The sequence below is a fragment of the Temnothorax longispinosus genome, chromosome 4, assembly GCF_030848805.1.
Source record: "Temnothorax longispinosus isolate EJ_2023e chromosome 4, Tlon_JGU_v1, whole genome shotgun sequence".
NCBI lineage: Eukaryota > Metazoa > Arthropoda > Insecta > Hymenoptera > Formicidae > Temnothorax > Temnothorax longispinosus.
Genome location: NC_092361.1, coordinates 23,671,523 through 23,687,211, shown reverse-complemented (window position 1 = coordinate 23,687,211; position 15,689 = coordinate 23,671,523). Strand labels below are relative to the sequence as shown.

At 36.4% G+C, this 15,689-nt stretch overlaps 1 protein-coding gene across 6 annotated transcripts in view; it reads right to left on the bottom strand.

Moving 5' to 3' along the window:
- LOC139811922 (acetylcholinesterase 2) overlaps positions 1 to 12,314 on the bottom strand; it is a 94,183-nt gene extending 81,869 nt beyond the window's left edge. For all 6 annotated transcript variants that reach the window (XR_011731776.1, XR_011731777.1, XM_071776430.1 and 3 more), the window contains exons 1-2: positions 11,980 to 12,314; positions 7,309 to 9,262 (exon numbers count right to left, since the gene is read on the bottom strand). Coding sequence is in view for 4 of the 6 variants with exons in the window: in XM_071776430.1 (XP_071632531.1) it covers positions 7,309 to 8,503 (1,195 nt within the window). In the remaining 2 variants the exon portion in view is untranslated. The remainder of the gene's footprint in view (positions 1 to 7,308; positions 9,263 to 11,979) is intronic.
- Positions 12,315 to 15,689: the final 3,375 nt, after the last annotated feature.

The window sequence follows — 15,689 nt, the reverse complement described above, 5'->3', positions numbered from 1 at the left end:
CATATAACTATCAGTCGTCCATTATTTTCAAAAATACACACATAAAGATAGAGAAGAGCAGCAAAGCCATTTACTTTATCATATTGGCACAAAAAATCTGTAATCTGTAAGTACCTTTGGCATAATTACTTTTACATTCATTTTTTATGCTAGAGACATATTCAGAACGAAGAGATTTTATGCACGAGATCTTTTGCTTTTAAAAGAAAAAGAGCTTCTTTTCGCTCTCCTAGCATGCTCTCCCACCGTCTACGAGTCGGAAGCTCGAACTTTTCGCGGGTGTAATTAACCGCGATATAGTGTAATTAAAATTACGAAATGCGTAAAGAAACCAACTTAAAAGACGCGACTATGCGCAAAAGGATATAATTAAGCAAATACTGTTTTTCAAAATATCCGTTATGACCTGCTTAATTATCCGTTACATTCTGCGTTGCATACAGCGTGTATGTAAAGAGCCCAGGCAACAAAGCGACGAGGCAACGAGCTTTCATTTGGCAGCACCCAAATAATTAACCAAGTACAGTAATGGTAAAAGCTTTGTCATCTGCTTTAGAATTTCATATTTGCGAGGAAAACAAAATAACGACAATCGTAATTAGTAAAATGTTATTATCTTTGCTAAAAAAAATATACTACTTATTGTTAGTAAACTATGGCGTTGATCATATAACAGAAATTATATATAGACATATGTCTCGCAACAATTAACATTTAATTGATCCAGAAAATATCTATTTTTCTGGGAAAAATTCAACAAAAATTTAACATATTGGGTCATACAGTTTCTACATAAAGTTTCTTAAACAAAATATGCGAGTAAAAATAAATACATAAGTCAAAATAAAATAAAGATGGGAACTTCTCACTCGACATAGATATCAAAATAATTTTACAATATAAAATTTGTCAAATGATCTGTACGTCTAAATAATCGTCTAATAATCAATTAATTCTGTATTTCCCTCTCTCTCTCCCTCACACACACACACACACAAATCACCTAACAATAATACAAACACATAACAAAACTTTTCAACTTTCCTGTACTTAATTTCAAGTTTGTTTCGGGTGGAAAATGTATGCGCGGAGGCAGTGTATAAATTAGGAATTTGCACATTGCTTTATTTCGTTCATGAAGCTTTCTCTATGAGGAACCCGAACCAATAAATACTAATATTGCTTCCTCATAGACCGAAATAAAACAATGTGCAAATTCCTAATTTTTATATTTTATTTCTTTCATAAACGTATAAATATTTATCTAGAAAACTAAAATATATAAAATATTTATTTTAAAACTTTTATAACATGAAAGAAATTAAGATATTAAAATAAAAAAATTTTGCCATGTTTTTGAAATTCGCGATATTAAAGCAAGATTACCCACATTTACCGACAAGAAAAAATTTGTCAGCAAAAGCGAATAATTAAACATCGCCACTCTGCTTGATATCTTTACTTTCTTTACCTTAAATTGTCCTAGGACGCAAGCAAGTAAAGAAGATCCCCAGTTTCGTTCATGCCCCGACGCGATGCTTAATCAAAGTAGCTTACACAAATTAATTTATGCAGACGCACGCACATGCACATGCGTGATAATTATAGTCTACGCAAAACTCGGATTAAATGTGTGGGCGAAAAGTGCTAATATACTAACTTCGACTTACAAGCAATATATTAAATTGGTCGTAAAGTACTCTTCACGTAAAATGAGGAGGGAAAGAGCCGACACTCCAGTAATTATACTGATTTGAATGCATCGATTGTGTCATAAAGAAAAAAGAAAAAGAAAAGAAAGAAGAGAAAAATTATGTACTTTTTAATGCCTATATTATGCGCGATGAATGATTAAAAACTAGTAAATTTTCCGAAAAAGAGAACGTCCGCGTCGTTAATTGCCAGCAAAGTCTAATCTATTAATTATTTTTGTATATTTTAATATTCACAAAAGGTTGTACCTCACCGACTTTATCACCACTTAAATATGTTGTAGGGAAGGTTTTTCTAAGTAATTCGACGCAAGAAAAAAGTGGGGGACAATATTAGTTTAGATAGAAGATACAACAAATTAAAGTTTGACATTAAAGTTTGTATATGCTGTAATAATATGTTATTTTTTTTAGTACCAAAGGAAATAATTTGCTGACGTGTGTAGACAGTACATATGTGAGCGGGGAAGGGGCTACCACAAGCAGAAGTGAGTGGGGGTGGACCTCGGTTCGCGTGAAAAGTCATAGATATTTGGTCAACAATCGAATTGACCGACTTATTATTACCGTTAACGAGACTGAGAAATTCGTGCAGTTGCATGGTGAACTCTTCTATAAACGAATTGTGCAAAATCGATCAATTCAATCGTTGACAAAATACCCATGACTTTCCACACGAAACGAAGTCCACCTGTACCCACCCCTGCTTGCGGAGGAGAGGCGGTAGCCCCTCCCCCGCCTACATGTGTACTGTCTATACACACATATCAGCAAATTACTTCTCTTATTAGAACTAATGTGACTTTATAATACCTAAAAAAAGTATTAAAATTGTAAAACTTTAATTTGCAATTTTTTCTGAACTAATGCCGTCCTCCACTTGCATAATATCCCTCGCATTGTAATCTGTAATGTGATATGCGATTTGATACGTTGGAATGGAAGAGATACAAATTTACGACAATCCATTTTTTATGAATTTTTTTTAGCATGTACAAACATAAAAAATCTATGTCCTGCACTATCTATCATGTAATATTCATTATGTTTTATTTCATTATTTTTATCTCATATATCGCTGCTGTGCATGTTTCTTCAAGAGATTTGAGTTCATCAAAAGATCATGAATTTCGGTAATGCAATAAACGGAAATGAAAAATGGCACAACGATGGCGATTTAACGCCCCCAAACTCTTGCGTTTAAAAAATTAAAAATACCGCATTAGTGCAGCTGTCGCTATCCGAATATCGTTAATCAATTAACCCGACCTTAACCCAATGATGAAACGCATTCTGAGCCTCTTTCCCGTTATCTAGGCTTTAAAGTGGAACGTCCGTTGTCAAGCGAAAATATCCAATAAAGGATGGATCGTACAAAGTGTCCGTTTACGTGTGCATACATATAGGTGTTTGTTGAGTGTGGCAACAATTTGACTATATCGAGCTCGGCATTATTGAATAGCGATCGTTACTGCGTAGACGTAATGGTCTCTTGAATTGAAATCACAACGTATTGCAATTTGATAAAATATACATTTACTTAAATTTCCTGTTCTTTCCAGCTCAATAATGTCGGATATATTGATTACAAAACAATATAAATTTTGTTATTATGTTATAGAATATTCGTTAATAAACGTACTTGATAAATGCAACAGTGCTCCTTCAAAAACTGAAAAAAGTGAGTAAGTTTCGTTACAGAAATAGCGCGAGACCTCAATAGGTTTTTAGTTGCCACTCGGAAAAAAATAACACTTCTTTCACGTATTTTTGCACAGATTCGTTCCTCTTTCGGTACATTATGCAAAATATTTTGTCGCAAGAACCTAACTAGCACATTTTATCCATCGACAGGCGAAAATATGAAACTTTATCCGAATATAAATGCTATTTTACATGTGAGCAATAAAGCACAGCGCACACATAAATCTATGGAAACCATATATCGCGTAATACGTATAAATGTCAGTGTGCTTAAGTACACACATTGCTTAAGGCCAAAGTATAACTATAAGTCTTAAGTGCCAAGTAGCGTGTAAACCGCGGCGTGAGAGGTCTCGAGTGAAAGCAGCCCAATTTTGATTAACAAAAATTATATCTTGACGCAACGGATGTCGAGTTATGTTGACGGACATAATTATGGAATTAATATGTAATTTCATCATGAATTACAGATCCGGGTTGTCAGTTTCTTCGATATACAATAACTGTAATAACATTTCGCTATTTCTCATGAGGTTGATATACTATATATATGTATATACAATACGTGTATGCATACATAATGATACTCGACACTTGTCATTTCACGTTATCAAATCGTACAGAAAACATGACGATATCAGATAACCGAGATGTATGTTGTTAATCGTCAGAATGGAAGAGGAATACGAAATATACTATAGCAATATTTTATATTATGCCAATAACATTTATCCATATGATAATAAAATAAATAAAAAATGTCACTTCATGCGACATCAGCAGAGGTGTAGGGATTTTGATGCAAGTCTCTAGAAATTATCATTGAAATTCAATATATCTTGTTATACAACTTGTATATATATTTTAATATGTAGTGGATTTTTCGACAAAACCTTTGAAGTAAATCTTATGATAGACAAATTTTTATATGAAAACCATCATTTGTCTCAACAACATTTGTCTCTTTGACATATTAAACACCATGATAATTATCAAATCAAAACTTTATTGAAACAAAATCCGCTTGAAATTAATTAAAGAATAGAATATTGTTATATTCATTTATATAAGTTCTCGAAGCTTAATTTACTTAAATCCTTCAATTTTTTCTTCGTAATTCAAAATTAAAATATATTTATTACCTTTTCTCCAATTACTAACTGAAGTTATTTTTTTTTAAGTGAAAAATTATCTTTTACATCAATTAGATTGATATGAATTTTTACACTTAATTATTAAGCAGATAATTATTGTTCTATAATCTATAATCTTGTTAAATTAAATATCACTTAAAACCAAAAAACCAAAAAACTTAAAACCTAATTAGAAAACTAAATGTGTGTGTGTGTGTATCATTTTAACAAAAATTATTTTATTATTTTAAATAAAATATTTTATTTGCCCCTGCCACAGAAATATTAATAATTTCAAGAAATTTAAAAGTTAAACTAGATGTCGATAAACGAACCAGCGTACCTAAAGTAACATAATTGTGACAATGTTTCATAAAGCACCGCGAAAAACAGATTTTAATATACATAATAGTACCAATCGTTCTCCGATTCCCTCCCCCCCCCCCTCTCTCTCTCTCACCCTTCTTCCTCTTTCTCTCGAATATCCTTAATTAAACTTTTTATGTCGGTGTACGCGATTGAGCTCTGATCTCAGCAAAAATTACACTCCTCAACAAACGTATTCTATCCTCGATTTGTCGTTACTAGAAACCTGTTTCCGATATCAGGTAATATTTTACTTATCTGTTTTTAATAATTTAAAAATTATCGCCATTCAGGTGTACGGTAATTAATTCCAACGACACATAGAATCTCGATACCTCTCTTCCTCGATATCTCTCTTTCACGTTCTTTTCCTCTCTTTCTCTCTCTAGAGAATAAATAAAAGAAGACAGAATTGCGCGTGGTGTGGTGGCTCGCTGTCAATACCAAAGTTTGATTAACCGATTTAGCGAAGGAAGCTTGGTTATATTTTGAATTAAACTCCGCACGCACTGAACGTGTGTACGGGTGTACGCGGTTTCTACAGACAATACCGATTTATCACCGCAGCACGGCATTTGCATGCTAGATAGATGCGCCAGAAACAGAGAATGCCTGGATAATCAAACATAAGATAACGATCCTACGTGGGAAGCAATACGGTCATTAAATCGACAGTAACTCTCGCGTGTCGGGAATAAAGATAGTGGTGTATAAATGTTCGATTGGATTGCTAGAATACCGCTTATGCGATGACATAAGAAACAAATAAAAAAAAGCACGCACTCTCCATTTTTATTAATCTTTCTGACATAAATTTTTATATTTATTCAATTCGTGACTCGCGCCTATTGTTTATTCCAATCAATAAGCCAAGTCTTTATCAAATCTTTTTCCGCAGTTATTAAAAATTAATAACTGGCATACTTGAATGTCAATATGAGACGAGTATACGTTCCCATGAGAATGACGAGCTCGTACCTTCAAGTTAACAATATAAGTGAACATCATCAACATATAGACAGAGCGTCGTGCATTATACAAAATTAAAGATAACATATATCAATAATCCTCTCATCAAGGAGATACATCCGAGTTAGACTGGAGGCGCAACGTACATGCCGTTTCACTATTGGTCATTTAATCGATATACGGCAGAACTACATACTGATTGGTCGCGACGTAAACAGGTCTTTATCATTACGTAACTCGGGTTACTCCAGATAGGGCTACGTAATGATAAAGACCTGTTTACGTCGCGACCAATCAGTATGTAGTTCTGCCGTATATCGACAGTTTGATTATTTATATCATTGAAAAAAAAAGAACGGCGCATGCTTCTAATCGTAAGTGTCAGGACTTTACCGATAACCCTGTTGACTATACCATAGACGTAGACGATTACTACTGCAAAATAGCCACATTTTATTAAATCCTGCAATCCCTACATTTTATTCGCTTTTCTGTCAATTTAACAATTAAAAGATTGTCGCGAAAAACACGCGCGCACAAAAAATAAAGTAGATGTGAATAATCGCGAAATAATTAAATCGTGAGCGTATTTTAATAAGGTAATGAATAAAACGGTTAGCTAACTATAACGTGAGATGCAATTAACGGAGATTGCTAAGATTGAAAGCGTTTATATAATATCAATATTTATAAATTAATGTCTGTTATAAACGCCCGATCGACAATGTAATAATTCAATGTACAGCTCCATATTGAATTTTAATGATAAACTGATGCGCGCTTTGCTGAGAGAAAAAGTTTCAAAACTATCTTTTTTTAAAAAAAAATTTAAATAAATTTTATGTTTCTAAAAATGAAAAAATAAACAATCAACCTTCTGTTCGTCAAAGAATTAAATATGTCAAATGTGTCGATAAAAATTGGGTAATTTGGTAACAATTATATAACATAGTATAGCCTGCGCACGTATGTAATTTTACATATTTGCTGAGAATGCCTAAAGATGCCATAGATTGAGAAGTGACGTAAAAAGACAAGTGGTATAAAAAAAAAATATATATATATACATATATATAATAAAAGGATATATATAGAAGCTCCAAAAGAGCTATCATGTGTAAATCTCTCTATTTCTCCACATCGTGTAAACTGAGTTATAGCGAACTGCAGTGCGCTATTGACGTCTCATCCATATACTGAAATAATCGTAACCGGAAAAGAGACTGCTTGACCCAGTCCGTAGGTACTCCGTAGCCCGAAGAACGCGGCTCCGCGATCAGAGAAAACACATATTCTCATTCACAAACCAGCAGCCGGCCATCCAGCTTGGCTTAACCGCACAGCCGGCCGTAGCCGTAAACAGCGTCGGCGGTAATTCCCTCGTAAAACAACACTCGCACATGTCGCACCGGCAGTATCCCTACCTTCATTCTCGTTATTTCCAATCAGGATCTCGGTGTCTTTGAAATCCGCCTCCCTGACCAAGTCCAATGGATCCTTAGGCAAGAAGACCCCGTCGATGGTGGGCGCCGACGGAAAGCCGAGAATACCCCAGTAACTGTTCCACTGCTGCACAGAGAGGGTTTTCGCGTCGACCGACCTCATGCAAGCCATAACTCGTGCCGGGTTCTCTTGCAGCATCGTCGAATTGCATCCGCAATCGTCCACCAGCACCCGAGCTACCTCGTTCGCCTTCTCGCCGGTCATGTAACTCCACGGGGCGTTTAGGGTGCCGCTCTGGAGAATACCCCGGCGCACTAGGCCTTGCGTGACCGGCGAGATAAGATGCAGGGATACCGAGCTACCACCCGCAGATTCGCCGAAGATCGTAATCAAGTCGGGATCGCCGCCAAAGACGCGCGCGTTCTCGCGAAGCCACCTGAGAGCCAGGGCCTGGTCCCAAAGGCCCATGTTGCCCGGCGCCTCCTCGCTATTCATAAAATGTTGATTGAGGTACAGAAAACCGAAGGCTCCAACCCGGTACTGTATCGAAGCGATGATCGCGTTACCGGCCGCCGCCATAATGTCGGCGTCGTAGACGTCCAGGGTGGCGGTACCGCTCATGAAGCCACCGCCGTAAACCCACACCAATATCGCCATGCCGTTGTTACCGACGTTATCCGGCGACTCCTTGTGACGTAGACGTAGCTTTTGCGGCACCCAGATATTGAGGTAGAGACAGTCCTCGGAGATGTTGGTGTTCGGATTCCACATCTCTTCACCCTCGAAGCCGGGAAAGTACTCGTAGCGCTCCTGGTAGCAACTGTTGGGCAAGGTGGTAGCGTTCAGGATCCCGTGCCAGGGCTCGATCGGCAGAGGCTTGCGAAATCGCAGAGGCCCGACTGGAGGCTTCGCGAACGGCACTCCGTAGAACACGTGAACCTCACGATCGAGCACCGTGCGGGAGAAACCGCGCATCAGCCCGCTAGTAGTCTCCACGACTAAGGAATCGTGACTACCGCCGTCGTGACCACCACCGTCGTGACCACCGTCGTGACCACCGTCGTGATCACTGTCCTGGCCACCAGCACCGTTCGCTCGCGTGATGCACGCGCTGTGCAGGCTCAAGCCTAGCAGCAACAGCAGCAACGAGGACGGACAGTTCATCCAAGAACTCATGATCAGACCGGATATCCTAGCCGCGCTCGGATAAGAATAAGCAAGTTTCGCTCGAAATTTTACTAATCGGCCAAGTTCGACGTCTTCGAGTGTCTCTCTTCGAAAACCCTCGGTGTCTTTTGAACAATGGAAAGATATAGATAGACGCTGTGTGGCTCGATTATTTATCCATCGGTACTCGGTATGCGGTATGCGGTATGCGGTACCCCTGCGAGCGTCTTTACGCAAAAATAAGCTCGTTGAGTTTTCACTCGACACGCATCGGCTTCGTCAGATTTCCAGGAAAGAGACAGAAAGTGAAAGAGAGAGAGAGAGAGAAAGAGAGAGAGAGAGAGAGAGTGTGAGTGAGTGAGTGATGCTTCAGGCGAATTGTCTCTCGCGACGTCTTCTCGTCCTTGTCGTCTTCGTCTTCGTTGTCACCGTCTGGGAAGGAGTTTCCTCTTATGCATACGGTGCATCAGGAAGATCGCGATATCGGGCGGAGGAGAGTGATTCTTTGGCGAAGAGTAAGGCGATTTTGAAGGATAGAGTTTCCTTAGGAATCGTCGATCTTGTTCAAGCTGCACTCAGTGCACTTTGCGTGTTGCTTTTTAGCGGAGAAAAACTTTGCCACTCCATAAAAAGGCCACTCACTATGTTTTTACCACTCTATGCTTCTATATCTGATATCGATTTTTGAAAAAGGACAAACGATAACCTTTGCAATCCGCTAATATCGCGAATATTCGTATCTATTGGATTGCTCGATTTGCCTAAAGACTGGGATTAAAATGCATTGTGCATTAAGCTAAATTCTAAAATAATAAAATAATAAATAATAATTTGCAATTGTGCCACTGATTACGCGACTAACTTTTAGTTTTCGCACAATAATTCCAAACTCAAAATAGTAGAGATGAAAATATATGTTACTTATTCTTCATGTAGTTACTGTATCGTAATTTTTTGTAATATTTAAATATACATGTATATTTAATTTTTATACATATATATATATGTATATTGTTATGGAGAAGCAAAAATATGCCAAATCTTTTAATCACAAGTCGTTAGAGAACTACAGCTTGTATAGAGAACTTTATTTTTCCAAAATGCTCTACTCTTCTAAGAAAAAAATCATCTTTTAAACAATAACGCTAGTCATTTGGATTAATAGATTAATTTGGTCAAAAGTTAATTTACATCAACTTGCCCGAAAGATCGACATGATCATTTATAAGGATACTAAAACAACAGATCTCTGTCCAGTTGCTTAAAATATCAATGTCGAAATCGAAATACTTTGTAGAGACATGGGTCATACTTTAAATTCCATGGTGCAATGTCAATATATGACATTGGATATTCCCTTTTGCTACAAAACTTTTATAGGTCATTGAATAATAATACCCACGTAAAAGATTTAGAATTGTCATAAAGCGTTTCCCATGGGTAGCATATCTGCCAAGAGAGAGAGACTCAACAAGTTAGCGAGTGGAAAGCCGGCATTTGCACGAGGGGACGGTACGTTCTCTTTTTCAATTCTCTAAGCCTATTTAATAAAAAGGAAAAGGAAATGAGATATATATATGTATAGACACTTTGTCAAATAAATCAATTCCCTACACGAAGACTCAAAGTGTTTGATGAGAAATAGCCTGATGCAACAATAAGAATAAATAATTTATAGAACGCCAATCTTTAAAATAAAATCACATCAAAAACCATTATCACGCGAAAACTAAGATTATTCCTTGTATATTCCTTTACGTGTTCATTGTTTACGTGTACGTTATAACCACTTTTTACGAAGAGAAAATAGTTATTGTCACATATAACATTATAACATATAATATAAAATTATTTTTGCAACTAAATACGTATTATTATCACATATAACAATAAATTAGATTACTTGCTACAATAAAACAGTGATTATTATCGTGATACAAATAATTATCTGTGTGCGATTAAGTTTCTAGTTTTACCAAAGGCACGTAATCTTTATTTGATTCTCTTTCTGTTTTCAGAGGGACTAAAACAAGGACTAAAACGAGACGGAAAATTTATTAGACTACTAAAATTAAATTAACACGTATGAAAGCGTAGCATATGCGTTATCAATCGATAAGGGTGTAAATGATGCTTCGCATGGATAATCGCATTCCTATACAACTTCAGTTTTCCGATTATCGCATTACATGGCCGTTTGCGACACATGATAATAATTTCGTATTTCGCGAATCAGTTTCTACTTCCGACTATAGTATCCGCTGTAAACCGCAACGCCGGAATACCGCACGGTGTCGATTGCAATAATGCAGTCCACCACGAATCATCATTAAAGCTTCATGAACCAAAGATAGAATCCCGCGACGGCATATGCATACTATTAAACCGCTAATTGTAAGTATAACCACCACGCGCTGCATAATTTAAAACTCGATCAACGTGCGTATCCACAATTACAATAAACCAAAAAATTTCTTTAAGATTGGCTAAAAATCTCGTCGACACAAGAACGCAAGAAGGAATCTTGTCCTTTGAAAGAATTACTTTATTATAGATCTTGAAATACTATCTACTTTCAAAAGCAAAATACGTGATAAATAGATTTCATTTCTTAAGAGCACTTTAGTACATATTCAATGACTTTAGACTTCAATGTTCAATCACTGTGTTGATAACAGAATTCATATAAAATCTACCATTCAGAACTTGATCTTTTGTCATTTAGTTAATCTCATTTCCGTGATGTAAAATATGTACGTGTTCCTTTTGCGAAAAAAATTTTTAGAATCTATTGTCGAGCTGTTGTTTTCTTCGGCTATATATATGTATAGAATTACATTAGCATTGTAAAATTTCTTATGCTTTTCTTGAAAAAAGATCACATCAATTTTTTATGAATTATACAAAAGAAAACGCAGAACAATGTGAGGTATCGCGATTACGAGAGAGAAAGAAAAGAGAATCTTAAAATTAAGATTCGGTATCTTAAAATACAACTAAAGAATATTCCAACGCATATTCTTCATATCACAAGGAAGCGAACAGTTTTTCCAGACGTAAAGACACGTTCTCCGTCTTGAATAATGGATCACTATACTACTTTGTAAAGAGCGAACTTCGTAGCTTCTTTGCACTGAATTGCAAGTGTAACGGCAAACAATTCCTCCGAGATACATTCTCTCAAATGATCTCTAACCGGATCAGCTAAAATAATTCTGGCGCTACTTTTGGGGGTGAGGTAGGGTGGGATAGGATAGGGCGGGAGGGGGGACGGGGAGGAGCGGGGAGAAGTGAGGAGGAGGAACCGCCATTGCCCCTTTTCCCCATAAAGTCACGCCAACAGCGACAAGCTATTCCTCATCAAAACCACGAGCTCTCAAACGGCCAATTTCCACCCTCTAACCCGATCTTCCCCGTCACGATCTTTCTTCCCTTTTTTCTCCATTTCCTCCCTCCTTCCCTCTTCTCTTGCTTTCTAAACTCACCCTACTTTCCCTCCCATACACACTCCCGTGCACAGTATACACGCACGCGCGCAGGATATAGAGCTTCACCTCTCAAAATCGCTTCCGCTTACTCGTCCCTCTTTTCACCCCCCTCCCCCTAAAGTTTATCGTTTCCAGAAGCGACTTGGCGTCACTTCTCACGACGTGTTTTCCTATTCTCTCTTTGCTTGCCGATGACGATCGCTAGAAATTACGATTTCGACTTTACGAAATTATTCCGGCGGGCTTTCACGAAGAGCGCACCACGTACTATGTAGGAACAATATCACGCGGCAGCCGGCATGCCGCGTTGCACGGGGTCGACTGATCGAGGAGACAGAAGTGGAGGTGGTGCTGATGGTGCTGGCGGTGGTGGCGGTGGTGGCGGCGGTGGCGCCGGTGCTGGTGGTGCTGGCGGTGGTGGTGGTGGTGGTGGTGGTGGTGGTGGTGGTGATGGTGGCGCACGCCTCGCGCATAAGCCCGCGCGCTCATACCTACAAGCGACCCAATCTTCAAACGTTGTCCTTGCTTCCTCCCTCTCTCTCTCTCCCCCTATCTCCTCATCCTCTCGATCTTTCTCTCTACAATTCTCTCTCTCTCTCTCTCTCTCTCTCTCTCTCTCTCTCGTGGTTTCGTTCGTCCACACGCCCACGTCGTTCCATCTACAACGCATGGCGGTATCTCTCTACCCAGCTTTATCCCTTGGTCCTTAATCACCCAAGCGCACGGGCAAGCCTGGGAATCCCCCGAAGAAACCGTCATTTCTTCCTGTTTCGATAAGCAGCATAGACGTGCTCCGCGCCAGTCGGTTCCTTCTGCTAAATGACTAGATCGTAGACCGAGACGGAGCAGCTCCAGTTAACTGTTGCCGAGGGAACGTTCGCGCGAAAGTGTGTTTCGTGCACCAGCAGCACCACCCGCTCTGCGACACGTGATACGCCACTAAAGGTTTCGTGTCTCGCCGCTGTGATCCGATTCTCGAGATGCAAGTCTCCAATGTTAACAATGTGATCCGCGATTTTTTTGCAAATTGATTTGTTTCTTTTTGCTCAAGTAATCCAATCCAACGGAATACGTGAAACTGCCGGTGCTATTACCCACATGATTATAAAATCATACAATGCTCCAATAACGACGTTAATATTCCAAATTATTATTTCCTAACGATTTTCTAATGACTAGACGGATAATATTTCATATTTTCATATTTTTATAAATTATAAATAAATATACTTCTTTTTATTTCACAAAATAAAATGTTATCAGAAGAGACAGCCTGAGTTGACAGTCTGTGTAACAAAGGAACACACGTTCTAATTGCCTGTTTGCACAAGTATCGCTTATAATTATTAATCAAGTGTCTTGAATCGAATTGTTGAATTTAATGTTTTAAGCTGCTTAATTTTCACACGCTTGATTTTTCTATAATAGTAATTAATTTAGTCTTTAATTTGCATAAAAGATAGAAATAAAAATACTGATTTTGTACATGTCGATATGCACGTTATCATCGTTATGTTTATCGCTTTAAATGTACATATAATTTTTGTTACTTAAAAAATAAAAATATATTCTTAAAACAAAGCTAAAAGAACATGCAAAGTTTAGCGTTATTCGCCTTTTTCGTTTCCCTAAAAAAGAATCATGAAAAATACCTTTTTTACGATTTTTTAAACCAGAATACTCTCTTAAAGGAAAAGAGAGGAACAATACAATGTTCATAACTCAAAGCATAATTATGACAATATAAATAATCATTGAAGTCACACAAGTCGCAAAATATTACCCATCCTGTATGACTACCTTAAAACAATTTATCATCAATGGAAGAAAGATATCTATTCTAAAAACATTTAAATAAGTATGTTTTTAACATAAAAAATATACGTACTTTTATGTAAAAATCTCTTATAAAATACTTTTATACGATAACGTATGCTATAAGACAAAACTATAATAACGTTGTAGATACTTGTTTCTGTTAAAATTATCAAAAATTTAAATACGTATTCATGAATGCGATCTTTTCTATCTAACGATAAAAATTTTAGCTGATTGAATCTTACTCATTGTCAATCGAAAATAGAATATTTTAAATTGCACGTAAAAAAGAACGATGTTGTGATTGTCGCATATAAAGACCATAATATCGGTAAAAGACTAAAACGAAATTCCGGGTAATCCCTTTCCAGATAATTGCTTCTTCTTGCTACCCTCGCGGTTGTAATCTCCGGGTAATAATTAAGTTATTTAAGGTTTACGGTGAATTATTGCAACCGGAAACGATAAATCCTACAAGTATAGAGAGAATATCTTTTAAAATGGTAAACGAAGTAGAGTTATAAAATAGTTTCAAGATATAATCGTAATTGGTTCATACAATTTTCACTATACAGGTATCAGATCCAAATCGATACCCAAATCAATTTAATCTTTAACAATTTGTTTATTATATTATAAAAAACATAAGCTACAAATGGAATTTATCGATTCCGTCAAAACTGTAAATGCTACTAACTCGAGATAAAAATATTTTTGCGAAATATTTCTCGATAGCGCAAGTACTCGCAAGTAATTTTCTCATAGCATTTCATTACAACAAGAATACTATTCGAAAAATATTTTATTATCTCATTTTACTCCATATATAAAGCACCATCTCTTTAAAAATCTATTTTTATTCTTTCTCTAAAAATATAACTAATTTGATGTAAAAGGATAATTTAATGATAGAGATACGTAGAACGCTACTTTATGTTCGTAGATGGTTTATGTTTTCTTCACGAGATCACGCGAAGAATGTGAAATGTGATCAGTGCGAAATGCAATGAAAATGCAAAAACGATCGATATCGATACTAGTATATATGATGTTGATTCAAATTCCAATGCTACAGAAACACGAGAATGGTTTTTACATTTATTCGTGACAATGGAGATGCAACAATTAAAAAGTAGATATCAAATATCTGTTAGGCACAATAAAAAGATATTATGAGTCACAACAGACTAAGAAAGTATTTGAAAATTTTATGTTTGTAGCACACATATAAAAACTTTTTGTGTCTATTAATGAATCTTTATTCTTGAATTTTTAACTTATAATGAGAGATATAGCAGCAGAAGTTATATGTAACATTTAAAGCGATAAACATAACGATGATAACGTGCATATTGACAATTACAAAATCAATATTTTTATTTCTATCTTTTCTGTTATATCCTGGTCACTTAGAAAGTGTAAATGATGGACGGTGCAAATGATTCTAGCTGTTTCAGATATCTGAAATGCAAAAAACTAAAAATTGCCTTATTCAAGAGAAATGTGGCTATCGTCTGAACTAGAATAAACATTATACATTTATTAGTTTTTTTTTCTTTTAACAAAATGCTAACAAAATTTTGAAAAAAAAAAAACTATAATATTTTTTTTATAAAAAAGCCGCCATTTTGTTCAGAATGGAAATATTGGTTTAGTTCCAGTTCAGACATTGCCACACTTCTCCTGAATAAGAATTTTTTGTTTTGCGTTTCACATAATTAAAACAGCTAGAATCATTTATCTAGTGACCAGAATGTAACATAGAAAAGAAGAGCATTTTTGTTACTTACAAAATAAAAATATTGTACCTATATTATTAAAATAAGGCTAAAAGAACATGCAAAGTTATTTATAACGTTATTCGCTTTTTTCGTTTCTTCACAAAAAAA